The 27,507-nt window shown below is 47.6% G+C and overlaps 1 protein-coding gene across 1 annotated transcript in view; it reads right to left on the bottom strand.

Annotated features, from left to right (window-relative positions):
- LOC144752391 (E3 ubiquitin-protein ligase TRIM39-like) overlaps positions 1–20,986 on the bottom strand; it is a 215,574-nt gene extending 194,588 nt beyond the window's left edge. The window contains exon 1 of the mRNA XM_078640325.1: positions 20,573–20,986. Coding sequence (XP_078496451.1) covers positions 20,573–20,986 — 414 coding nt within the window. The remainder of the gene's footprint in view (positions 1–20,572) is intronic.
- Positions 20,987–27,507: the final 6,521 nt, after the last annotated feature.

The following is a 27,507-nucleotide window of genomic DNA, read 5'->3' on the forward strand; positions in this document are numbered from 1 at the left end:
TTTTCCATGTAGAGCAAACTTCATCGTTCACTGCCATGTCTGATTTATACCTGGGACCAGCGATCGTTAAATCAAAAAAAATTGGTCTGTTCATTTTCCTGCACATTCCTTTCTGGCTGAGTAACATCCTCAATAGAATTAATTAAGACCATCTGTGAAGCCTGCAGATTAACTGGCACGTTCTCCAATTTCACATTTTTCACATATGACTCATCGCTGGTCAAAGCAAACGAATTTGAAACCTGGCACATGTTTGATTCTGTTTTCAAAAACGTATTTTCAAGTTGAACATCAGCCAACTCTTTTTTCAGCTCACTACATTCTTGTTCTAAATGCTAAAATTTTTGATACATGCTAAACAATATATTCAAGATGACACCACTGTTGCGGTCTGAAATACCAAATTGCTTTCCTTCAATGAGAGAGACCAGCTCTCTCTGAAATACCTCAATTGACATCTGGGAGTCTGAAGACATTTTAGAAAGCATTTTCCCCTTTAAAATTCAACATTAGCCCCTTCGATGCTTATGACGGAACGGTTCCGTCATGAGCGTCGGTTGGCCTGTGCTCATGACGGAACCGTTCCTTCATGAGCCCGTTGGCTCATTAGAACCTTCAGCACAGCGCGAGAATTCGCGCCGCGCTGAAGGTGTTAGAATCCTGTGAAAGTGACGCCAAAATGTAATGAAAACACACCCTAACCCAACACCCCCAAAAGGCAAGGAAAGACTCAGCACTACCTTAAGGCGAGTAAAGAGAACACACCCAAATATAGGTAAAATAGCATATACAAGTTTATTAATGCAACCTTTTACAAAGACAGGCAGACTCCCATATATCAAGTAAGTAATTAAAATAAACGATTGAAATAGAATGCAATTGGAACACAGGTAGCAAAGAATACAAATTATATACAAGAGAGAGAAAGAGAGAGTGTAGTTAGGAACACCTCACAGACTGATTCTGCAACATCCTTGCCAACTCTAGCTGTAGAAAGTCCTTTTCAACAGCCCAGGAAGGAGTTCAGTCGGGACCCAAGTTCCAGCACCAATCCACAGCAATACTATTCTGTGATGAACTTCCATCTGCCCCACGAAAGCTCCCAGCTTTAATACCAGTATTCAACATGGGACGAAGCTTCTAGAAAACCCTGCCCCTTTCTCATTGGAAACAAGCATTTGCAATGCAATAGGTCTCGCAGCATTAAAGTTTGAGTTATTGGCATTGTGTATGACAATGCGTTGCATAAAAGTTTTACCATACTTTGAATCACATTGCTTAAGCGCTCTCGGTTGTGCAGCCACCGGCGAAAGAAGTGGAGCGTTTGCATTGAGGAGGTGAACGGGACAAACCGGGAAAAGAGATGGCCAGATGGACAGCAGGCGCAGCACGGCCTCCATCAGGATGGTGAAGCAGAGCGCGGTCAGGAAGACGGCGTTGCTGAGCGCGCCCACCACCTCGGCGCGCGCGTAGCCGAAGGTGGCGGCTGGACCACGCAGCACCAGCCGGGACACGCACGAGGCTGTGATGCCCACGCACAGCGAGAACAGGTCGGACAGCATGTTGAAGGAGTCGGACACCAGCGCGATGGAGTTGCCCAGGTAGCCCACTACCAGCTCCACCACGAAGAAGACGGCCGTGATCACCAGCTTGAAGATGAGCCGGCAGGTGCGGCCCGTGTAGCGCCCCATGGCCCCGGAGCTGGGCGCAGCGCTCCTCTGCCTAGCTCCTGCCCTGCTGTGCACCTACCCCCGCCGCTGTCTGTGCACACACCGCAGCCCCAGCCCCGCGGGCTCTGCACTGCACAGCTGCCAAGACCTGCTGGTGCAACAGGATACCTGTCAGTGCAGCGCGCTCCTCCTCGGGCAGTATCCTGCTCCGGAGACTGGTCAGTGCAGTGTCCTGCCTGCTCCTCTGACCGGAGAGCGCCCTGCCCAGCTCCTCACTGTGCCCAGCTCCTCGCTGCAGTGTTCTACCTGCTGCTCTGTCCTGAGGGTCTATCTTGCTCCCTAGTGCCTTGCCCCGCTGCCACAGACCTTCCAGTTCCCTACCCTGCTCCCCAGACCCTCCAGGGAAGTGCCCCCCTTCTCTGCTCTTTTCAGTGCAGTGCCCTGCTCCTCAAACCTTGCAGTGCCCTCCTTCCCAGATCTTTGAGTTCCGAGATTGACATTCGTAAAAAGAGGTTTGCAAATAGCGCAACAACTTTTTGCAAATGGAAAAAAAATGTTGGTTCTTAAAATTCAAAAAAGATGGGAATCCCAATCCGACCCGTTGCAGCAGTATTCTTGTGATCGGGTGCAAATCACAGATCACCAAGCTTGGATGCCATTACTGAGTTTGTGCGCACGCAAAACGAAACCTAGCTTGGGGCGGGACTTCCGTTTCGTGAAGCCTGCGCCCACGGAGAGAAGCCGCGCCCACAGAGAGAAGCAGTGCTGGTGACGCGGGGCTCCCATGCCCTAGAGAGAGCCAGGCGGTGGCGGCTGAAGTCCGGAGTGGCGGTAAGTGGGCGGGCGCTCGGTGCACTTGTGTGTGTGTGTGTGTGTGTGTGTATGCGACGGCGGGGTGGGTTCTCTGTATGTGTGGGTGCGTGCGTGCGTGCATGGGCGCTCGTGTGTGTGTGCTTGTGTCTCTGTTTATGCGCATGCGTGTGTGGTGTTGGTGCTTCCCAGGAGACAGCAGCTGAGCGCGTTCGCGAGCGCGTGGCCCGCTGAAATCGCCTCCTTGAAGAGGCAATGCGCGCGGCCAGGTGCTGTCTCCTGGGAAGCAGTCAGTAACAAAAGATCTCCTGGCGGACACAGCGCTGACGCGCTGTTACGCCACGAGACCTAAAAAACGAGCTGGCTGGTACCAGTCTGCGTCAAGGCCAAGCCAGTGGCTGGCCAAGCCTCTGTATTTTAACTTCGAGGCAGAGTTGCACATTCTACAGATAATATCCAGTTCACTTTGGTCGGTGAAGTGCGTAAAACAAATGAGGAGCAGAAAGACTTTGAATATGAATTGCAAGCACTGCTATGCAGAAGTAAGGCAAAGTCAGAAAGCCAGATGACATGAGGCCATGTCAAAGCCAATAGTAAGCACTGCCATGAAGCAAAGTAAAGTCAGAGCAAGATGATATGAGGCCATGTCAAAGTCAATAGTCAAAGTCAGAAAACCAGATGACATGAGGCCATGTCAAAGCAAATAGTCAAAGTCAGGTCAAAGCCGATAGTAAGCACTTATAATATAAATGTAGTGTTCTACTCCGTGACAGCTCTCACTAAAAGACAACAAGATTACAAGACAGAAGAGAAGCAGGCATATGCAGGACCATCCTACATTAAGGCTAGGGTAAAATAATGTTATGGCCCGATTCCTCAATATTGACATTACTTGTCATTATAAAGTGTCAGTTGGAGGGTGTAATATCAACAAGTATTCCTCTAACTCCGTCCATATTTAATATGTGACTGCCAGATGTTCCACTAGTATAGCCATCCTGAGAATTATGAAGTTAGTCACCTAGAAAATATTGCAGTTCCTAATCAAAGTTTAGGCCGCCCTCTACGGCCCTCAGACGCATGATCCACCTTGCCTCATGCCTGCGTAGTTTCAGCTCCCTATTACCACCTTGTGGGTCATGTTTTACATGTTGTATACCAATAAATTAAAACATTTTTTTCGGACACTGGGCAATTGTGTGTATGTTCCTCAATGGGGTACCTCATGTCAGGTTCAGGTTTCAAGTCTTTATTTCGATTTGATAAATCATAAAAGACACATTATAATGCATTTATAAAAACTATAAAACTTAGAAAACTTTTTACAAGGAAAGAATACAATATATTAGTAAACAAGGACTACATACAAATAAAGCAAGCCAAGTAAACCATACAATAATAAACCTTAGATAAGTTAATTATAAGGAAGTTTAAAAAGAGTATTAAACATCTTAAGTAAGAAACCTGATACAAACATAAAGATTAACAATTACATAGCAAACCATAACAATCAATGGGACACCCTTTCATACATAAAGTGCAAGAAGTGCGATCAATGCAATCGTAGGTTTATGCAGTAGACAGAGTATGCCACCTTATGAGGCAGTATTGGAGGGCTCTAACAACTTTGGCATATGTTTTGACCTGATGATCCAGGCCCACCCCAGATATTTGGCTAAGCTCACTACGAAGACCTCAGAGGTGATAGTCTTTAGCGCCCAAATGGCCTCTGCAGATTTTCTAAATGGTAAGCGCTGAAACAGTGGTTTTAACCATTTGTTTCACGGCGCCAAGTAGCTAGGGCAGGCAAAAAGAAAGTGGCCCTCTGATTCCTTCTGCCCCGAGCAGCCTTTACAGAGATCTGATACACCCGTGGACCATTTATTTACAAAAGTGTTCAATGGCAAAGCACCTACCCTGAACTGGTGGCAGAGTTTCCTGTCCAGCGGTTTATTAATAACATCCCAGTAGGGCTCACGGGACAGGTCTAACTTAAAAGTAAGGAACCTGCCCGTGAGGCTGGTAAGGCTGGAAATCGAAACTCGATTTTGACGTAGGGACGCCCAGTACAATGCTTTAAACTCTTGTTTGGAGGGAAAGGCATTAGTGGAGGGAGCTGTCCAGAGTTGTTCTAAACCCATATCTACCAGGATGTTTTTTACAGCTTGGAACCATGGGATTTTTCCAGAGCCACCAATTGACCTGACTTCTGCTAGTTCTTTCGCAAATAAAGACAGGTCAGGGGAGGTCCATATTCGCCTCCACAAGGCCACCAATCTGAATCTGGCCATCTCATTATTCGGAAGACACCCCAGGTCCAAGCAGAGGGGAATGGATGGAGATGACTGTGGTAGACCTACCAGGTTCCGTAGGAACTTGCATTGGGTTTTAAAGAGATTTAAGAGGTCCATGTAGCCCCAAAGATCTGCGCCATATAAGATTGCAGTGCTAATTTTGGCGTCATAGATCTTGAGAGCTGAGTGATGGATCTCTTTTGCTCCTTTATTAGACAGCCAGTTAGCCGTGCTAACTTAAGATGTTGTACACCAACTTGATCTTTCCAACTCAAGCGGCTGTCTAAGGTAACCCCCAGGTAAGTCATGGTCTCAACTTGCTCAAGGTTGACTCCACTCAAGCTCACAGAGCTCCGGACAGAGTGGTTTCTCGAGAAAACCATAAACTTTGTTTTGCCCGCGTTCACCGCAAGATTGTTAATGGCACAGAACTCCTCAAAGCGGTCCAGCGCCCGCTGTAGACCGCTGCGTGTTCTGGAGAGGAGTAGGGTGTCATCGGCGAAGATGAGCAATGGGAATCTCGTCCCAGCCAGCATAGGGGCATCAGTGGGGGTATCGGAAAAAAATTTCACCACTTGATCGATGAACAGGAGGAAGAGTGTTGGTGCCAGGACGCACCCCTGACGGACACCTCTAGTTACGGGAAATGTTTCCGTCACTTGTCCCTGGCCTCCCCACCTCACCCTCGCATAATTATCCTCATGGAATTTAATTATGAGGTCAAGTAGTTCTGATGGACAACCCAAGTTTCTCATAACTCCCCACAGTTTGTCCCTTGGCACTAGATCGAAGGCGGACTTCAGATCAATAAATGCAGCAAAGATGGTACCGCCACCGAGCAAGACCACTTTCCAGTAGATCAGACAGAGTCTGAACACCTGGTCGATGGTGCTTATACCTGATCTGAAGCCCGCCTGCATGGGAGATAATATGTCCTCAGATTCAATCCAGCCCTGAACCCGTCCCAAGACCATACGTGCGATGATTTTTTGTATGGAGTCAATGAGACTGATCGGGCGGTAGTTCCCTGGATTGGACCTGTCGCCTTTTTTAAATATTGGTATTATCTCGGCTCCCTTCCATGATTTTGGGATACTGGCTCCTTTAACTAATGAGTTAGCAATCATGGTTATATAGGGAAGCCACAAGGCTGAATTTGATTTAAACAAATCCGCTGGGATGAGATCCATACCGGGAGCTTTCCCTCGCAGGGTCAAGCCTAGAGCAAGCTCAGCCTCTGATTCTGAGAAAAAGAGTTTCCCCCGGTAAGTGTGTAACGGGGGTGCCTTTCCCAAGATTGGTGGGGGTTTGGAATTTTCAACTCTGAATTGGGCAGAATAAAAGGTTACCCACTCTTCTGGAGGTACATGATTTGCCGGGGTACACGAGTCAGGATCCTTCCCCCACTTGACTAAATCCCAGAACTTTTTCGGATTGTTCGAAGTGGAGGCATCCAGGAGATCCGACCAGAACCTGTCCTCCCACTCCCGTTTAGCTTCCCACTGGGTTTTTCTGTAACGTAACCTAGCTGCTTTGACTGCGCCCATATCACGAGATTTGATAGTTTTAATAAGATCTGTATGGGCCTCCCTACATTTTTTGTTATACCATTTCTGGTGGTGGGAGTTGGCTTTAGTGGGAGCACTCCGACAGGGGAGAGAGAGTAGGGACTTTAAATGGTCGAAACAGCTAATGTGAAGATTAATAACATTATTTGCCAATTCCGGACTTCCCCCCAACAGGTCAATTTTTAACATTTCATTACGCACATTTTTAACCACTGTATTAACATTGACCCATAAGGTTTCGTCCTCCACAACCCTGGACCATTTCAGCCTCCTCCTATCGTTGGTTATCAAAACATCCCCTGTCTGTGAAATGGTAGGCTCCACCAGTCTCTTTATACCTGGCAGTTTCAATAGGAGCGACAGGGGGTTATGGTCACTTTCTGGGCGCGGTATTACTTCCATGTCCACTAGTAGGGGCCAATATTCCAGTTTTAACAAAACATAATCAATACGGCTCCGCCTTAGACCGTTGTCAAAGGTACTGTTGGCTCCTTTATCCGATCTTGTGCGGCCATTGCAAGCCCGGAGTCCCCTGTTTAGGCAAAGAGCCATCCAGTTCACTGCCGCCTCGGTTGCTTTAACCGTTTTATCGACCATCAAATCAGGAATGTCCCAAGCGGCGTCCTCAGCCGAACCCCAACTGTCCCCTATGTCATACAATGGCTCAATAGTACAATTTAAGTCTCCTGCTAAGAGGGTAACATTCCCACTACCCATTTCAGCAAGCTTGTGGTCTACGACATTCAACAACGGGGGACTGCTGCCACCAGGCATACCTCTAGCATATATGTTGAACATAATCAGATCCCGTTGGCTGGCCTTGCTCAGCTTAATTATAAGGAGATCCGGGTTCTGAACAGGTAGCTCTATTGGATGAAGTCCCAATGACTGCTTTACCCATATCAATAAGCCACCTGAAGCACGCCCTTTGCCCCCTCTAATCGCAGGTTTAAAGAAATTAACATAGCCCAACCTGAAGACTGGTTCAGGTGCCCAAGTTTCTTGGAGTAGGATGATGTCAAATTTGTCCACAAACTCCAACCAATCTTCAGAGAGCATACGGTCCTTAATCCCTGTGATATTCCAGGACAATATTTTCAGATTATCTAGGACAGAGACCGCAGGGAGGGGTGGCAGGGCTGGAACTGCAGGAAGTACCTGGTTGCACCCTCTAACCCTCCTGTGCTCCATGAACCTAAGGTTATCCATAGGATCCCCACTCATCATAGCCTCTGAATCGTCTTTGGATGCTGGTAAAGTAGTCTCACTTGTGGCTAGGCCTCCCATAACTGCGTCTGGATTATCAATTGAATGCGGAGTCTCCCTATTCCACGCTGTCGGCTCGTAACCAACTACTTCAGCAGGGGGAATCTCACAGGGTGTTATATGATGTCAATCTATGGCCTCAAGGTCGGAAAGGGGACCAAAGTGGTTGAAGAGAAATGGGCGTTGGTGGACAAGAGGTGTTATTTCCAAGGGGTATCGTGTAGCTGGGGGCTGACCAAAGTTGGAATTTAATTGACTGGGTCTTTGCCTATGGGGATAAAAATACGATAGGCCCAGTGTTTGGACGTCCCCCTGTCTTGCAAACCTAGCTTCTCTTCGAATAGTGTCTACCACCCATGGGTCCTTAAACGAGATTAAAATGCAATCTCCCTCCAGATCCTTAGTACCATGGCCTACCCAGTCCACTCTCCTTACAAATAGTATTTCAGTAGGTGAGGAGGGGGGTAAAGGTCGGTTTTTATTTAACCAGAAGATCACTTTGTTGTGGAGGTCCCCATACGACTCCTTACTACCAGGTTTTAATGGAGCAACACCTGTTAAAACTATTGTATGACGTGTTGCCTCCACCGGTAGATCAGCGCGAGGGGTGGTAAACCTTCTATGCCTCCCCGCCCTTTGATTGGTGTTACTACGCTGGCCAGCTATATCTCCGTGTGGTGGGAGACGGGGGGCAGGATTGGGTTTTGCTTGTGGGGGTGGCCTAGTATTTTGTGGCGTACAAGAATTGTGTTTTTCAGTGACCTTCATCTTAGATGCCTGTGTTAGGGTACTCGCAGATAACTTAGAGGATGTAGCTTTTGGCTTCCCCCCACCTCATGTCATTCTGCTTGATTGCTCGTATGTGTTCACTGACACGATCCTTCAATGCCCATCTCTCCAACGAGCACTATCCCTGATCCGACAGCCCACCATTGACATTCCCCAACAACTGCATCTTCCCAGGGGCCATCCCCTCAGTTTACGCTCTGTATCCAGCCTGCAAGTACCGCCCATATATATTAAGGCTGTCCGTACCAGGCAGTAACAGATGTCCGGATTGTAAATTCTGACCACACATACACATATTGTTCTTAAATAGGTTACATCCAGACCCCCTTGGCTGATTAACCACGTCTGGAGGGTGTCCTATACAGGTGCCACCCACATGCAGGGGCTGTTAAAGAACAGACATCAAAAGAAATGATCACAGTCTGTGACAGTAAACAGACACAGGAAGAGTGCAGGCCCCAACCCCAGGCAGGGTCTGTGACAGAAAACAGACCCAGGAAGAGTGCAGGCCCCAACCCCAGGCAGGGTCTGTGATGGAAAACAGACACAGGAATAGTGCAGACCCCAACCCAAGACAGGGCCTGTGACAGAAAACAGACACAGGAAGAGTGCAGGCCCCAACCCCAGGCAGGGTCTGTGACAGAAAACAGAGACCGGAAGAGTGCAGGCCCCAGGTCTACAACAGAGAACACACAACCAAAACGAGAGAGCGGGCACCAAATGTTAACACGGTCTGTGACAGAGAACAGTCACAGGAAGGGAGCAGGTACTAGCCTCTTACAGGTTCTGTGATGGAGAACAGACATATTGAGAGAGTGGGCACCAGCCTCATACACGATCTCCGACAGAGAAAAGACAGGCACCGCATGACAGCAGGTGCCAGCCTCATACAGGGTCTGTGAGAAAAAACAGACAGACACCGTACAGAATAGAAGACAAGAAAAAGGCACCCAGAGAGAGAGAGAGCAGAGATCAAGCCCTTTCAGGGTCTAGGACAGGAGTCAGGCAGTTGCCTGCAGAGAGTCTGCAACAGAGCAGGTTCCAGCCCTTTACAAGGTCTGAAGCAGGAATCAGACACCAGCCTCTTACAGGGTCTGCAGCAGAAAACAGGCAACACACTCATAAGGGGGTCTGTGAGAAGCAAACTGCTAGAACAAGAGAGCAGACACCAGCCCTTTACCGGGTCTGCAACAGGGATCAGGCACCAACCTCATGCAGGCAGGATTAGTGAGAGAGCAGTCAACATGCTGATGCAGAGTCTGCAGCCAGGAACAGGCAGAGCAGGACAGCAGGCACCGACCCCAAGCATGGAGTATGGCAGGTGGGCAGCAGTCAGATTGAGAGCATGAACAGTAGGGTCAAAGGTTTTGGTAGAGGATCCCTGTGACAAACTGTTTTCGTTTTACTATCCTGGCCCGGGATATCTTCTCGTGCAGGAGGAGACCCGGACCACGAGCCCCCTGACAAGTGCTTTACTCTCCAGCAGAGTACGAGACTGCAGTCCACCCAGAGAGGTCCTCCTTTTAACTTGAGTGGATCCCCCTTCAATGGCCAGCCCCTGACACTACTAAAGGCTTGTGGCGGATGAGTATAGTAGTGTGAGTAGATGTCTCCTCAAACTCAGAGGAGAGTGACTGACACTACCTTCTTACTCTGAGTAGTATGTCAAATCTGGGCGCCATCTGTATGTATGTGCAGCATGCATGTAGTGACACGGATCACTGACATATCGACTACCAAAAATATCGTCGACAAAATATCGTCAGACAGAATATCGACTTTGTATCTACAAACAGGTAAGTACTAAAATAGCGAGTAAAAAATATTGTTCACAAAAATATAGGTTGTAAAAATATCGACTTTATTAAAAACAATGTTAAATTAAATTAATATTAAAAATTATTTACTAAAATATACTTACAAATACTTAAATTACCTTATAATAATTAAATAATTATTTAAAGTTATAAAAAAATGTTTTTACAATCATATTTGTTAAGACATATATATATATATATATATATATATATATATATATATATATATATATATATATAGTAACATAATATAATTAAACAAGCATTGGAAATACAATAGGTCTCGCATTAGAAAAGTTGGAGCTATTGGTCTTGAAAATGACAATTTTTTTTATTTTTGTTTTGGTTTTGAAAATAGCTAAATTAATATCTTTGTCATTTACAATGCCAATAGTTATAACTTTCGCAAATGTGACACCTATAGCATTTGTAATGCAACATGATTTGTATTTACGTGACAATGGCTTTTAATTTTTTAAGTAATTAATACTTAAATAAAAGTGATTGTAATTTATAATGGCAATAGCTTAAACTTTTGTAAAAAACTTTTGTGAAGATTATGTTCAGTGTATTTTATTGTGACGAAAATCCAAGAACAGAAGTGAAATATTAACATCTTTTTGTGACATTTGTAATAAATCTTGAAACATTGAGAGAACATAAATGAACCAGTTGTTGTTGAATGGTTGCACAGATTGATGCTGTGATGGCGCAGTGGTGCTGAGTGATGCTGTGGTGGTGCTGAGTGATGCTGTGGTGGTGCTGAGTGATGCTGTGGTGGTGCTGAGTGATGCTGTGGTGGTGCTGAGTGATGCTGTGGTGGTGCTGAGTGATGCTGTGGTGGTGCAGAGTGATGCTGTGGTGGTGCAGAGTGATGCTGTGGTGGTGAAGAGTGATGCTGTGGTGTTGCTGAGTGATGCTGTGGTGTTGCTGAGTGATGCTGTGGTGTTGCTGAGTGATGCTGTGGTGTTGCTGAGTGATGCTGTGGTGTTGCTGAGTGATGCTGTGGTGTTGCTGAGTGATGCTGTGGTGTTGCTGAGTGACGCAGTGGTGGTGCAGACTGGTGCTGCGGTGGTGCTGTGGTGATGCCGACTGGTGCTGTGGTGGTGCTGTGGTGTTGCTGAGTGATGCTGTGGTGTTGCTGAGTGATGCTGTGGTGTTGCTGAGTGATGCAGTGGTGGTGCAGACTGGTGCTGCGGTGGTGCTGTGGTGATGCCGACTGGTGCTGTGGTGGTGCTGTGGTGATGCTGTGGTGGTGCTGAGTGATGCTGTGGTGGTGCTGAGTGATGAGGTGGTGGTGCTGAGTGATGCTGTGGTGGTGCTGAGTGGGAGATGGGGAGAGGGAGAAAAAGGAGAGCAGGAAAAGGGTAAAGAGAGAGAGAGAGGAGAGAGATGGGAGAGATGAGAGAGAGAGGGGGAGAGAGGAGAGAGACGGGGAGAGAGGAGAGGGAAAGGGAGAGAGGGAGAGGGAAGTGAGGGAAAGGGAGACCGGGAGAGGGAAGAGAGGGAAAGGGAGAGAGGGAGAGGGAAGTGAGGGAAAGGGAGAGAGAGAAAGGGAGAGAGGGTAGAGGGAGAGAGGGAGGGTAAGAAGAGAGGGGGAGGACGAGAGCGAAGGACGGAGGGTAGAGAGGGAGAGAGAGAGAAGAGCAGGCAGAGGGGGAGATGGGTAGAGGGAGAAAAAGGAGAGCAGGGGGAGGTAAAGAGGGAGAGAGGAGAGAGAGGGGGAGAGGAGAGAGAGAGGGAGAGGGTGAGAGAGGAGAGAGGAGAGAGGGAGAGGGAAGTGAGGGAAAGGGAGAGAGGTAGATGGAGAGAGGGAGAGTGAGAGAGTGAGGGGAGGGAGGGAGGGAGAGGGAGAGGGAGGACGAGAGGGAAGGAGGGAGAGGAGGGGAGATAGAAGGCAGAAACTGCCTGAGAAACAGACACAAAGAAGGAGTAAGAGAGAAAGGATGGCAGGCTTTGAGGAAGAAGAGTGCCGCAGACAGAGATCATGCAAGAAAACAGGAGGGGCAAAGGCAGATATGGAAGACGACGATCCACCGAGCAGGTCAAGCCGCAGAGAGGCACAGGCATAGAGCAGGCAGAGCACGGGGAGAGGAGGGGCACAGAGAGACTGAAGGGCAGTGGCAGCTAGATTGTAGGTACTATGAATGAAGGAGAAAGGGAGTCTGTAAAAGGTACGAGTTGGCCAGAGAGATTGCGAGAGAGAAAGACGAGAGCAGACAATATGAATGAAAGGGAGAGAAACAGTAAGACAAACTGGAGGGAGACAACGAGAAGTTGGGGAAAAATTAATGCATGTGGCTAGCAAATGAGGGACTGGGAAGTACGTGATACAGACGAGATAGGGGTAGTAGATGGACGAGTTGAAAAAAAGACATGGGCAAAAGGCAGTACAGTGAGACACAGGGAGAACGAAAGAGAAAGAAGAGGGCATCATTGGGTAAAAGTGACAGAGAGAGAGAGGCAAGAGGGAGTGTAAAGTTTGAGTCCAAGAGAGGAGAGCTATACAGACAATGAAAGTATGGGTGCACAAACAGACACAGGCAAGAGATAGAATACTCTGGGAGAAATATAGCAACGAGAGATAGAGTGACAGCAATAAAGAGACTAGGAGAGTGAATGGGAAACTCGGAATTCCAATATTTTAAGGGCAGAGTAGGAAAAAGACATGCATTAGACAGGCAATGCGGATGAGAAAAAAGAAGATCAACGCACGAGAGGAAGAGAGCAATAAAGACACTAAGTGGAGACAATGAGAAAAATAGAGAAAAAGAGAAATATAAGTGCACCCACGGGAGAGACTGGGTGGGGCAGGACAGACAAAGTGCGATACAGAAAAGAGACATGCATCATAGAGAAGGGAAGGGGCAAAAAAGGATAGAGACAGTAGAAAGAGATGGGCAAAAGGCAGTACAGTGAGAAAACAAAGATGAAACAAGGAAGAGGGAAAGAAAGGATGGAGGCTGACGGGCCAAAAGAAGGAAAGGAAAGAACGAAGGAAGAAAAGAAGCAGCGTGAACAACAGAAGGAAGGACATTGAGGAGAAACGTAGCCGCAGACTCTTTGGACATTAGGAAAAGGCACGCTGAAGGGCGAGGGAGGGAGGAGAAATGCGAGAAACGTGTGAAGCAGGGGGCGGGGGTAGCGGATACCTTTGAACTGAAGCTAAGCTTCACTTCAAAAGCTTGTTGGCACAGCGCACGCTGGGGGATGACTGTGGGAGGGAGGCTGGAAAAGGTACGAGTGGGCCAGAGGGATTGTGAGAGAGAAAGACGAGAGCAGACAATATGAATGAAAGGGAGAGAAACAGTAAGGCAAACTGGAGGGAGACAACGAGAAGTTGGGGAAAAATGAATGCATGTGGCTAGCAAATGAGGGACTGGGAAGTACATGATACAGACGAGTGTACAATAGGATTCAGCCATACTAAGACATTGCCTGAGACTTATTTCCCACGGTCTGCAACTCTTTGGAGAAACTGCAGAAATCCAAGACGGGTGCAAAGACAGTGCATATGGCCACACGAGTACTGTAACATGTTAACATGAATTTGAATACACATTTATATGTGTCATCCATAAACATGTTGTCACATTGCAATCTATTCTGGTTTGGCCCTTAGCATCAGAGGTTTACTTCAATCCATCCCCCAGACAACGCACACTTATTGACAGCACGGGAACAAACTGTAAAAAATAAATAAACTGTAAAAATAAATAATCTGGAAAAGATGAAAGTCCGTCTAGCACGGGAACAAATCTGGTGCATCCACTACCAGTAAAAAGTCAGACTCGAAAAATACTGTAAAACAAACGCTTAGGCAAACAACTACAATGTGTGCCATAATCACACATTAAGGTCTGCCACCCTTGTTATTACTGAAATAAGATTTTGGAACTATTCTGCAGGAAAAAAATAAGCTCATCAACAACTATGTAGAGAGACGTTCCTCCTATGGGAAGAAAGTGAATGATGTCTTTAAATGGCATATTTTGTTTACAAGTCGCTGTCTAAAGAATTGGAAGTTTCGTATAAAAGGGAAACAATGGCACATGAAGGGTTAATTTAGACAGGGCTTCCCTGCAGCAGCCCCTTTCTCTGCACTGCTAGAGGGGCTCTAGACCAATAACTGTAAACTGAAAGATGAAACAAGGAAGAGGGAAAGAAAGGATGGAGGCTGACGGGCCAAAAGAAGGAAAGGAAAGAACAAAGGAAGAAAGGGAGCAGGGTGAACAACAGAAGGAAGGACATTGAGGAGAAACGTAGCCGCAGACTCTTTGGACATTAGGAAAAGGCAGCCGGAAGGGCGAGGGAGGCGTGGGAGGCAAGGGAGGGAGGAGAAATGCGAGAAACGTGTGAAGCAGGGGGCGGGGGTAGCAGATACCTTTGAAGTGAAGGTAAGCTTCACTTCAAAGGCTTGTTGGCACAGCGCACGCTGGGGGATGACTGTGGGAGGGAGGCTGGTGTCTGTGCACGCGCTTTTTATGGCAATGCGCATGCGCATTGAGCGAGCTTTTCACGGGCACTGCATGGAATCGCCCGATCTCGGTAAGCTCTGTTTAAGCCCCTTTATATCTCGCTCCGCTCAATGCGCATACGCATTGATAGGTCACGAGACCTAAAAATATCCAATATAATTACCGTAGGATAGCGGAAGTGTAAAATTACTATTCCCACTCCAGAGAGTGCAACAGTAGATAAGGCGTTGGATAGCGTAGAGGTAATAATTACTATTCCCACTCCAGAGAGTGCAACAGTAGGGAAAGCATTGGATAGCGTAGGGGTAAAACTTACTATTTCCACTCCAGAGAGTGCAACAGTAGGGAAAGCGTTGGATAGCGTAGGGGTAAAAATTACTATTCCCACTCCAGAGAGTGCAACAGTAGGGAAAGCGTTGGATAGCGTAGGGGTAAAAATTACTATTCCCACTCCAAAGAGTGCAACAGTAGGGAAAGCGTTGGATAGCGTAGGGGTTAAAATTACTATTCCCACTCCAGAAAGTGCAACAGTAGGGAAAGCGTTGGATAGCGTAGGGGTAAAAATGACTATTCCCACTCCAGTGAGTGCAACAGTAGGGAAAGTAGATACTTCATATATTATTTAAAAATATATATATATTAATATCTATAAAAAAATTAATTACAAGTAATTACCACTTTAAAATAATATAATAATTAATTAAAAATACTATTTTAATTTAATCATTACAATTAGTTATCTATTAATACTAATTAATTACAAATTAACAATTAATTAGTAATTAAACAGTTACTTAACAATTAAAATCTAATAAATACACAAAAAAATTAACATATGTAATTAGTTATAATTAAATTACTTCCCACCCTATTCACCTATGAACCCACAACCCGCTACAGAAATTAAATTACTTAAATTAATCTAATTATCAATTAATAAATTAAATAAAATTAATTGGCAATTAAAATTTAATTAATTACCAAATAAAAATAATTTAACAATTATAAACAAATACCAATAAATAAATTTACATATTTAATTAATAAAAATTAAACTACACTACATAAATTGACATATTTAATTAATTATAATTAAATTACTTCCCACCCTACTCCCCTATGAACCCACAACCCGCTACAGAAATTAAATTACTTAAATTAACCTAATTATCAATTAAATAAAATTAATTGGCAATTAAAATGTAATTAATTACAAAATAAAAAATTAACAATTAATTATAAACAAATACCAATAAATAAATTTACATATTTAATTAATTATAATTAAATTACATCCCACCCTATTCCCCTATAAACCCACAACCCGCTACAGAATTAAATTACGCAAAATTTAAATAACAGTAAATTAATTAATTTAATTACATTATAACATAAATAAACACTTTTAACACATAAAATACACTATAAAAAATTCGTTATTATTAAAAGTTTGATATTTTTCTTAACCTATATTATGTACTTTGATATTTTGACTATCTATATTTTAAAATTCGATATTACATTACTTACCTTCAAAACGATATTTTTGATGTCTATATTCTGTCCATTCGATATTCAGTCCAGCCTCTGCCTGGGACGACTCATAGTGGCCCCCGGCCCTAGGCAGCGCACCCAAACCAACGGACCATGCTCGCAACTTGGGATTCATCCTAGACTCCTCCCTCTCGATGACCAGACAAGTCAACGCCGTCTCATCATCATGTTTTAACATCCTACGCATGCTCCGAAAGATCTTCCGATGGATCCCCACCGAAACAAGGAAGACGGTCACCCAAGCACTTGTCACCAGCCGACTGGACTACGGAAACACCCTCTATGCCGGAACCACAGCAAAATTGCAGAAAAGACTTCAACGCATTCAGAACGCCTCCGCTCGACTCATCCTAGACTTACCTCGCCACAACCACATATCCGGTCACCTGAGAGACATGCACTGGCTCCCCGTCAACAAGAGAATCACGTTCCGTCTCCTCACCCACGCACACAAGGCACTCCACGACCTAGGACCCAGATACCTCAACACTCGCCTGACCTTTTACACCCCCACTCGCCAACTACGATCGTCCAACCAAGCCCTCGCCGCGTTTCCACACATCCGAAGAGCCACCATGGGAGGAAGATCCTTCTCCTACTTGGCGGCCAAGACCTGGAACTCCCTCCCCACCCACCTCCGTCTTACACAGAACCACCTCTCCTTCAGAAAGCAACTCAAAACCTGGATGTTCGATCAGTAGCGAACTCCTCTCCCTTAAGCGCCTTGAGACCCTCTGGGTGAGTAGCACGCTATACAAATTTTGACTTGACTTGTCTGTTTACCAGTGACACAGATGTGTATAGCGCTGTATTATCATGAGCAGGGCCTCACAGTGCTGTAAGGCTCAGGTACCTTCAGGCCCAGGTCTATAGGATGCAGTGCTTGGGACCATGAGAGGTGAGGCACCCGTGTGCGGTGATGGGGGCCTCGGTGTGTGTGAAACGCTTTCTGTTGTAGGGTGTATCAGTTTTGGTTAGTCAGCGCCTACAGTCCCCCTTCTCTTTGTAGCCTCCCCGCCATTCCCTGCTCCTCACACACCCTCATTCCCTCCACTACAATGTTTTTAAGGCCAAGGATGTTTACCTTGAATATTGATCCTGATGGAAGGAGGGATTGTTTGTGGTTCACTCTCAAGTTCACTGGTTCCCTCCAAAGGTCTGGGGGTAACTATGAATCTTATTGGACAGTTGGATTGGAGCGAACTATCCTAGGACAGGATATAATTTGCCCCCTTTTAAGTTTATGGTGATCTTTATGGGGGGGTTGTCCTGATCACCCCGAGCCAGTTCAGTGCTCAGCACCTTGAGGTGAGGAGGTTGAACACTCTGAACATCCCAAGACCAGGAGCCCCAGCCCGACGGTCATTCATCCTGTGAGGGTCACCAAAGCAAGCGAGCTTCATGCAAAGCTACAGGAGATCTTCACCCTGTGCCCAATGACGATGGAAGTCTAGCGAGTCATCTGCGCAAAAGCCCTCGTGACCCGGTGTGCTGCACCCTGCATCGCTGCACCTCTTCTGCTGTGTTCCATGATCCTGTGAGTCCGTGTGCTATACCCTGTATTGTCTCATCAAGTCTTCGGACACCGAAAACTCACACTGCAGTGCTACATGGAATCCTTTGAGTATAATGCAAGATCCTAAAACACCCACACACACGCCTCTGATCCTCTGCAGCTGTCTCTGTGGCTCACAGTATACGGCCCATGAAACCAGCGTTCTGACAGACACACTTTGTGCTCTTTTGCAAGTTCTTATATAGGCCTGACAGAGTGCATGCACTTACAATCCCTAAACACCATACCTTGTAATTTTCAGCAGCCTTCTCTAGGGACACATAACACTCTCAAAATATAAATTGTATCCTCTTAAAGACTTAACAAGTTTATTCAATTGTGATCGTCCACAGACATGCCTTGTGCTCCTCTGCAGCTTCTTCCTCTGTAAAACTCACACTGTCTTCAATTGTAAATCGTGAACACCCACATACACTGCTTGCCCAGAATTCTCTTTGGGGCCCACAGGTGCATTATAATCCATAAACACCCACAGACATACCCTGTTCTCTTCTGCAGCCTCCCGAATGGCATAACACAGGTAGGCTGACCAGATGACTCCATGCCTCCGGGACAAACATTTCCATTTCTGTACTTTTGATTGAACAGATCAGGGCATTCTGGGAGTTGTAGTCTTGGTTCATTTTACTTGACCCTATTGCTTCGACACTCTAGATATAAATGATATGTAAAAGCAGAATCCAGGAATGTAAAAGTGTTGTGCCAGTGACATGGAGCCATCTGGTCACCCTATAAACAAGCATTGGAAATGCAATAGGTCTCGCAGCATTAGAGTTAGTGCTTTTAGAATTGTTTATGGTTTTTTTTTGTAAATCTTTAGCATTTTTGTTTCCTGTAGCCAATGCTAAAGAATTACAAAAAAATTCTTCTTGTTAAAATGAGTGTTTTCCATAGGCGCCCGAGGAATGTCTGCAATGGGAAGATACGGTGTGCCCGTTAGCATTGTTAATGTTTCCAAAATACCAAATTCAACCAGGTGACTCTCAGGGTCACTCAAAATAGCTGTTTGTTTCCATAACACTTTATCTCTATAGTCTTGCGTCACCAGATTGTAGGGCCTGAATGAGCTAGATAGACGAAAGCAAACCAAGAAACTTTAGAATATCCCAGCTAGGAGGAAGTAGCAGGTTTATGTTACCTGGGTAACTTATTAGAAATCTGCGCATGCGCGCACGTGAGAAAATAGTATGAACACAAATGCCGTGTATATGGAGATAAAATCACCTTTATTAAGCCCATATTTCCCTTCTCTGTTTCTTAAAATATCGGGCTAAAACAGCTTACGCTCATGTTCTTGAGGGCTTTCGTGAATTTATACTTCACAAATATTCTAAATACAGAAATAGATATATTTAATATGTCATATTATGGTGTGAATGTATGTGCTGTCTATCCGCCTGGAGCAAGTGGCATGAGTGCGCGTGTGACGTGTGGTGAGTGTTATTAAGAACAGGAACTGTGGTACTTCCCAAACTCGGTGTCAGAGTCGTTTACATGCACCTCTGCTTCCGAAACAAACTTTTACTGCCTCAAGCACGCGGCTGTACTCCACACATCCGCTCTACATCACATTCATATCCTTTCCCAAAACCACAGCCAAGCGGGGCGCGCACTGCGGACGCGGCTGTCTAGATTTGCATTCCTTGCAAAATCTCAGAACACACTCTATGATGTTGAGGTTTATATAGTCCGCTCTCTCCTGGCGAAAGGTCCTGGAGGGAGTCGAGAAGAGGAAGCTTATAAAACCCAGTGTTTATCGAGGAGGAGTGGTTATAGTTATACTGCCCCCCTCGTCGGGTCGTTTTCACGTGACACGCAGGAATTCAGGTTAAAACATCTAGGGGAAAGAGTGTACACGGAGGACATTCTCTCAAGGTCACAGGAAGTTGGCAACTGGAACACCTCCCGGGAACGTGGAGAGCCGGTGACTGAGGACTGTACAACTGAAGCCCTAATTTTTACCCCCCCCCCCCCTGATTTAGATGCAGGGGTACCAGAGAGCCAGAACCTCCAATGACAGCCAGTATCCCTGCACCCAAATCCGGAGATAACCTATTGAGAGGGAATTCAATTCTCGTCTTGTCTCGAACAGACTGCGGGCAGGGGAGGGGGCGGAGCGGGGAGAGGGAACAGACGGAGGGAAGGCCAGATAAGGGGAGGGGGGAGGAGAGTAGGAGGAGGAGAGTAGGGGAGGCACGGCCTAGCGGCCGTGCAATCAAGAAGTGAGGGGGCGGGAGAGTAGGCAAGGCAGGCGGCTGGGGGGAGGGGGGAGGAGAAATGCGACGCGACATGGCAGGCAGAGAAAATGGGGAGGGGGCGGATCCGGAGGTGCGTCGTGACACTCGTGAGGGGGAGTGGAGAAGGAGGGGGGAGTAGAGTAGGGGAGGCACGGCCTAACGGCCGTGCAATCAAAAAGTGAGGAGGCGGAGCTGGGGGAGGCTGTGACAGAGAGAGCAGGCAATGCAGGCGGCTGGGGGCTTGTGCACGCGCTTTGAAGCTCATTGCGCATGCGCATTGAGCTTCAATTTCTCGTGCACTGCAAGGAATCGCCACGATTCCTTGCAAGTTGGATAAAGAGTGGATAAGCCCCCATAGTCTCGCAAGCTCGATGCGCATGCGCATCGACAGGCGAGACCTAAAAGGGTGACTCCTAATCTCTGAACACTCTCACACACAGCTTGTGCTCTTCGACTGCCCCTTGGTGTGTCTCACCAAGCGACTCTGTGATCCCTGAACACCCACAGACGTACCTTGTGCTCCTCTGCAGCCTCCTCTATAGGACTTGCAGAGTGAGTTTTATGCTCCTTGGACTCCCGGCAGACCAAGCATATCATCATCTGATCCTCTGCACAGAACAGCCTCAGTTTCTCTTCGTGTTTCTCACACAGATTCTCCTCCGGGGGCTTCACGGGGGGCAGGTGAAGTTGTTTTGCAATGTCCACCATGTTCCCCAGTTGCCTGTTGGGTCGGAGTTTTTTCCTACGAGATATTTCCCTGCACTGTGGACAGGGGAAGTTTCTATCTCTTCCCTCCCAGCTCTGGGTGATGCAGGAGCTGCAGAAGTTGTGTCCACAATCAATAGTCACCGGATCAGTAAAATATCCCAAACAGATGGAACAAGTGGCCTCTTCCTTGAGGCTCCCGAGCTGAGATGCCGCCGCCATGATTCAGAAATGCAGAAAGTGAAGGTAAGTTTTGGTTTCTCTCTTTGTGAAGTGGGCGTGTCTTTGCGTCTGCCCCTCCCTGTGTACAGTGGGTGTGTCTGTGCGTCTGCCCCTCTCTGTGTGCAGTGGGTGTGTCTGTGCGTCTGCCCCTCCCTGTGTGCAGTGGGTGTGTCTGTGCGTCTGCCCCTCTCTGGCTGCGCCGGGACTTCCGGGCTCATGTTACAATCACAGAGCAGCGCACTGCCCCCTCTGCTGTCTGTGCTCGGACTCGAGGTTTCCCTCCTTTCTCAGTTAAAATACCAGCGATGTGATTTTGTTCTCAGATTCTGTAAGTGCCAGGAGCGGTCTCCTAAATATGTATTTGTATAAAATCCTCCATGTTATTTTTAACGTGGCAATAATTTCTGCGTCTGTTTGTTATATTTGTTTTAGAACCTTATTGACAGCTCGAAAATAATTAGGAAACAATTTCTTCCTGTATTTGCTGTTTTACTTAATGTTTGAGAGGCTGAAAAAGACTGCTTTCTCAATTCTTCCCGTGAAATAATTCATAATTAGGGTCCCTGGCATTACATGCGTGCCATACAATTGTAATAAACTTTATTCGACAATTAAGTCATAAAAGCATAACATAAAATACACATTTCCCAATATATAAAATACCATTAAAATGTATACAATAAATATTTAAAAAGTAATTAAACTACAATGGACTTTAGTCGAATGTCGTAAATACTTAAATTCATAACAATGATTAAACTCATCATTTCTAGAGTCCAGGGTAATGTTACACAAAGCTCAATTAACTGATACATCCCCTGTATTTACAGCTAAATTAGGTAGAAAGATATTAAATTCTCATTGCACTGCCCTAATTGTTTTGCCCGAATTACCCATGCCCATTTTTAAAAACTTGGCCACAGCTATAGCAATCTGGGGGCTAGGGTCTGTACAAAGAATTCTTAATGCCTCTTCATGTCTGCGGGTTCCAATTAATTTACAAATAGGTTTCACCCAGATCGATCTAGGAGCAACATAAAGGGGACAAAAAAAGAGAAGATGGCTTATAGACTCTTGTTCGTCCGTGCACCTAGGGCCTTTATCATTGTCGTTTTCTCCTGCCCATTTTGCTGTAAATGACCTTGTTGGAAGGGAGCCTACTCTAAGTTGGAAATAGAGTTTACGGTCATACTGCTTCTCTATGGCATCCCAATATAATTCCAGCTTCGGTTGAGCCTTAAATTCCAGAAAACGACCTGTTAGATGTAAATAAAGACCCTTTATACATGCTTCTAGATTAACCATCTCCCAATACTTTGCCTTCAGAATTGTTTTGGAGGGGAATACCGCATTTTCAGGGTCGTCCCAAAGTTCCCCCATTCCCAGGCTGAATAACAAAGACCTAATGGCCCTCAGCCAGTATATTTTATGGGAGGAGTCTTTGGCAATTATTTCCTTTAGACCCCCCCCGCATAATGATGTAATTCTTACGTGGTCCATATCCTAGGCCAGTAAAGTAACGGACGTAGGGAAGCAAGATCTTGGACAGGTTTTTTCCCAAGGTCCCACATTAACGGTGTCAGCGGGGTACTTAGCGGAACGCAAGTGGCTTTTCTCAAAAATTCATTTTCCGCTAGCGTCAAATTTCTTAGATTTTCAAACCCCCAAAGTTCTGCTCCGTAAAGGGCAGAACTTAGCACCTTCATTCCGTATATCTCTAATAATGGGCTCATGGGTTTTGATACTGAGGAGTTTAACCTTTTGAGAAGAATACCTGCCTGCTGGTGATGTTTTAGGACTGCTAGGTCTAATTGGCTAGTCCATCCAAGATCTCTCTGGAGAGTAACCCCCATATAAGTAAAGGCATCCACCCGCTCTAGCGGGGATTTATTCAAATATATATTCCCTCTAAAGGGTTTAGCAGACCCAAGGGGCTTTCAGTCAGTAAGGACCATAAACTTTGTTTTCGCTGTATTTATTTCAAGGCCCCGGTCCGAGCAAAAAACTTCAAAGCGCCTAAGGGCACATTGAAGCCCACTTGGCGTTTTTGAGATTATTAGGGTGTCGTCCGCGAACATGAGGATCGGGACAGGCTCGCCATTCATCGCAGGGGCATCGGTCGGGACCAAGGAGAGGAAGTCCGCCACCCCGTTCACAAAGAGCGAGAACAAGGTAGGCGCCATAACGCAACCTTGCCTCACTCCCCGATCGTCAGGGAAGGGTTCCGTAACCTCTCCCTGGCGTCCCCACCGAACCCGGGCGAATGTGTCCTCATGTAAGCGAACAATCAGACTCAACAACTCAGGGGCCATCCCTAGTTCCTCCAGGACTCGCCACAATTTGTTACGGGGAACCAGGTCAAAAGCCGCCCTTAGATCAACAAAGACGGCATATAAGGTACCTTTCTCCAAAACCACAGTGCGCCAGTATAAGATAATAAACCGGAAGACCTGATCTATGGTGCTGGTCTTAGGTCTAAAGCCAGCCTGGAGATGGCTCAAGATGGAGTCGATCAGGTGTGGCCAACAACATGGCCGATTAGGACGTGTCTCCCGGCAGCTCCGGCGAGCTAATAATTATCCGTCACTTCAACGGCACCCAATCGCTCCAAATTCGGCAACCGGGACGACAAGACGGACCCGGGACCACCTGGAGAAGAAAACTGCATCTCAGGCAGGCTTCGGAAGGGAGAGAAATCGCGGAGTTCCTGACGGAGAGCGGAGAGACATTCAAGATGGCGGCACCCGGCTTCTAAGGGAAACCAACCCGAAGGACAGCACACTGAGCGGCGGGCAGCCCTGCGAAACTACACCAGGAGGCACCCGAACATGAAATTGTGGAGGGACTGAGGTCGGCGCTGTGAGGGGTTACCCTGAAGACGTGGAGGAGACCGGACTGCAGCCTGCGGGAGATGCGCGGCAACCAGCAGTGAATGACCGGGAGAAGCGCGACCCGCAGGCAAGAACGAGAGAGGTGACGCTGGAGACGCCCGCGCCCAGAGACTCGGCGAGGCCAGCGGCAGTGCACTGGTAGGAGGGGCAGCTGATGTCCCCCCCTAAACCCAGCAGAACAGTGGTCAGCTGCGGGGGGACGGCGGCTCGCATATCCCCAACCTCCCCCCTCTCCCCCCTTGAGTGCTGGCTGGTTGGCGATCCGGGAACAGGCACGCTTCAGGGAGATACGGAGGGGAACAGAGGGAGAGATACACAGGGGACACTGGACTGCTGGGCATTGCGGTCTACATTGGGGGGCACGACACGGAGGCCCCGACTCCAGTGACGCCACGTTGCTGACCCGGAGAAGCTACTCATTTTGGCGACAGACCCCCTCACACCCCCCCCCTCTCTCGCACCACCGCCCTGGCGCCTGAATATCGCAGTGGACTAGCTAGGGCTGAGAACGGCGGGCCATGTGGACACTGAGACACGGAGTAGCGCCCAGGGGCTACAGACACGGGTAGACGACGAGCTGTGCGGCAGTGAGCGCTGGACACGCGCTACACGGATCCTCTTAGCCCCAGACACCAGCACTCCCACGGCAAGACCCCGGCTGGAGTAAGGTCAGTTCAGGGGACACGAGCGGCAGGGGCCACACATCAGGCCTGCCTCAAGACGGTAGCTGCCATGGGGAAGAAGGATCCGGCCCCCAGAACCTCACGCCAGGGGCCAATAGATACATTTACGTCAGCCCCTCCCGGCACGGAGACTGACTCAGGGGGGACCCGCTCGGATACGGCGCTTCTTATGGGAGCAATACAGGCGTCACGAGAAGACATAAAAGCATCGAGAGCGGCCCTGGAGGTGAAGATTGGAGAGGTGGGATCGGAGGTGAACCTACTGCGGCAAGACTTCCGTAATCTGACCGAAAGGGTGACCACAGCAGAAACTAGGCTGGGGGAGACAGAGGACGTCATCCACACGCCAAAGAAGGATGAAGCGGAACTCCAGGCCTCCCACAAACAACTCCAATGGAAGGTGGATGATGCCGAAAACAGGGCACGACGCAACAACCTCCGCTTTGTAGGTTTCCGGGAAGGAAACGAGGGGAACGACATGGCGGAGTTCCTCCATACCTGGTTGCGGAAGACCTTCCAGACGGCCCGCTTTTCGAATTGTTTCATAATAGAACGAGCACACCGCGCACTGATGGCAAGGCCGCCGGAGGGGGCGAGACCGAGACCGGTGATTGCTCTATTCCTGAACTTTGCAGACCGAGATACGATCTTGCGAGAAGGCAGAAAAATGGGATAGATTCGTCTTGAAAACACGCACATCATGATATTCCCGGACTATAGCCAAGAGGTCCAAAAGCAGAGACGCTCCTTTGATCAAGTGAAAGCGAAACTGAGAGACTTACATATCCAATAGTGGCACTGACATGGATGGAAAGCTTCCTGTCAGGCCGTTCTCAAGAGGTCAGGCTGGGCTCCCACAAATCCATCTATAGGGAGCTCAATAAGGGAGTGCCACAGGGTTCTTGCTTAAGCCCTACACTTTTCAACGTGTATGTGGCCCCCTTGGCCAATCTAGCAAGATCATTTGGGTTTACACCGGTGTCGTATGCTGACGACACCCAACTCCTCTTTCCCTTTAAAGACCTAACACCTGCAATACAAAGATCTTTTGCAGAGGGAATGAGAGCAATATCTACATGGATGTCATTAAATTGTCTCCAATGTAATATTAGAAAAACGGAGGTAATGCTGTTTGGGCAAGCAGCAACACACTGGACACCGGATTGGTGGCCCCTGGAATTGGGCCCTGCTCCCAGCCCTAAAAGCATGGTGAGAAACCTTGGAGTGTTACTAGACCAGACACTCACTTACAAGGACCATGTAAATCAGGTGGCTAGCACCTGCTTCCGAGTCATCGGAATGCTAAGAAGAGTGTTTCCCTATCTGCCAGACTGCCATAGGAAAACACTCGTGCAGGCATTAGTCATCAGCAGAGTGGATTACTGCAACAGCCTCCTTTTAGGAGCAAACGAAGGGCAGCTCAAAAAGTTGCAAGTGATCCAAAACACGGCAGCAAGGGTAGTCCTCAATGCCCCCCCTAGGACTCCCTCCCTTCCTCTGCTGATTAGGCTCCACTGGCTGCCAGTGAGGACACGAGTACATTTTAAGACCCTATGCACTATCCACAAAAGTGTGATAGGCAAAGGCCCAAAATATCTGGCCAACATCTTCCTGCCCTATGCCCCTGGACGAACCCTTCGCTCTGGCAACCAGCAGCTTCTGCAGGTGCCTAGAATAAAAAAGTCCAGACAAGGAGGGCGAGCTCTGGCCCATCTTGGACCAAAGCTCTGGAACTCCCTACCTCTTGAGATGAGAATACTTACCAACCATCTGACCTTCCGTAAGGTCTTAAAAACGTACCTATTCCCCTGCAACTGATCCCTCTCTGTCTATATGTACCATTCATCTACCCATAATCATCTGAGGATATTCTCACTGGCAAAGCGCGGAGATACCCCTTCGGGGGTCTATTCAGGCGCTATAGAAGAATATAAAATAAATAAATAAATAAAATAATACATGTTGCTCTTCCCGGCAAAGCTGAAAGTGGTATTCCAGGAGAAAACGCACTTCTTCACTCACCCGGAAGATGCGTGGCAATGGCTCGAGGAGCGCCCACTTCTGCGAAGAAGGACAGACGGGAGACAGGAGACCGGGGGGGCATCTTCGGCAGCAAAATGCAGAGAGGAGCGACCGAAGACGCAGAGAACCAGAGGCTCACGAGGCAGCAGGAGGCACAACACGACACCATATCCGATGCACAATGCGACTTAGAGACGGTGGAGAAGTTCGACATCACCGGTGCCTGAAGACCAAGCAGGGTCTAGATTTCGATGCCTAGCGGAGAAAGATCGCTCTGAAGACGAAGAGGACACTGGCGGCCACTCCTCAGAAGTGGACGATGCGGGTGCTCCATCTATGCATCCCTTGGTGGCAGCGATAAACGAGATGGAACAGGAGGCAGACAAAGAGGCAGAGGGCTCCCAGGGAGACCTCCAAGACTCGCACTCTTGATCTGGGGCGATTGGGACAATGGAGAGACTGGCTCGAATACGGACTGCACGCAAGTAGACACTCCCCTTATCTCTTAACCCCGTTGGGGTACTGTTTCATCGGGGTAGTGTGTTCTCCCATAGACGAACACAGCTGGGGAATAGAGACTTGCACCCAGGCGATTGGCCTGGATTAGCTAGTTAGGGGGGAGTTTTTTGGGGTGGGCGACAGACCTTCTTAACCCGAAAGTCCTAGAGGTAGCTGATGGCTGGGATGGGGCGGACGGGGGGAGGAGGTAGGGAAGGGGGAGTTGGGGGATGGGGCAACAGTTTGAGGTTTGAGATTCAGTGGGAAGTTGCAGGGGAAGCTCTCAGAATGGAGAGAGTTTTTGATAATTCTGAGCTTTTGGGAGTTGAGGGTTGGTGTTGGGGGGAGGATGGCTGGGAGGGGGTGAGGGACGGAGGTTGGGGGGGTTGAGACACGTCATCAGGAACACAGGGGCCGCACTACAGCT

Source organism: Lissotriton helveticus, chromosome 5_1, assembly GCF_964261635.1.
Source record: "Lissotriton helveticus chromosome 5_1, aLisHel1.1, whole genome shotgun sequence".
In the NCBI taxonomy this organism is placed as follows: Eukaryota; Metazoa; Chordata; class Amphibia; order Caudata; family Salamandridae; genus Lissotriton; species Lissotriton helveticus.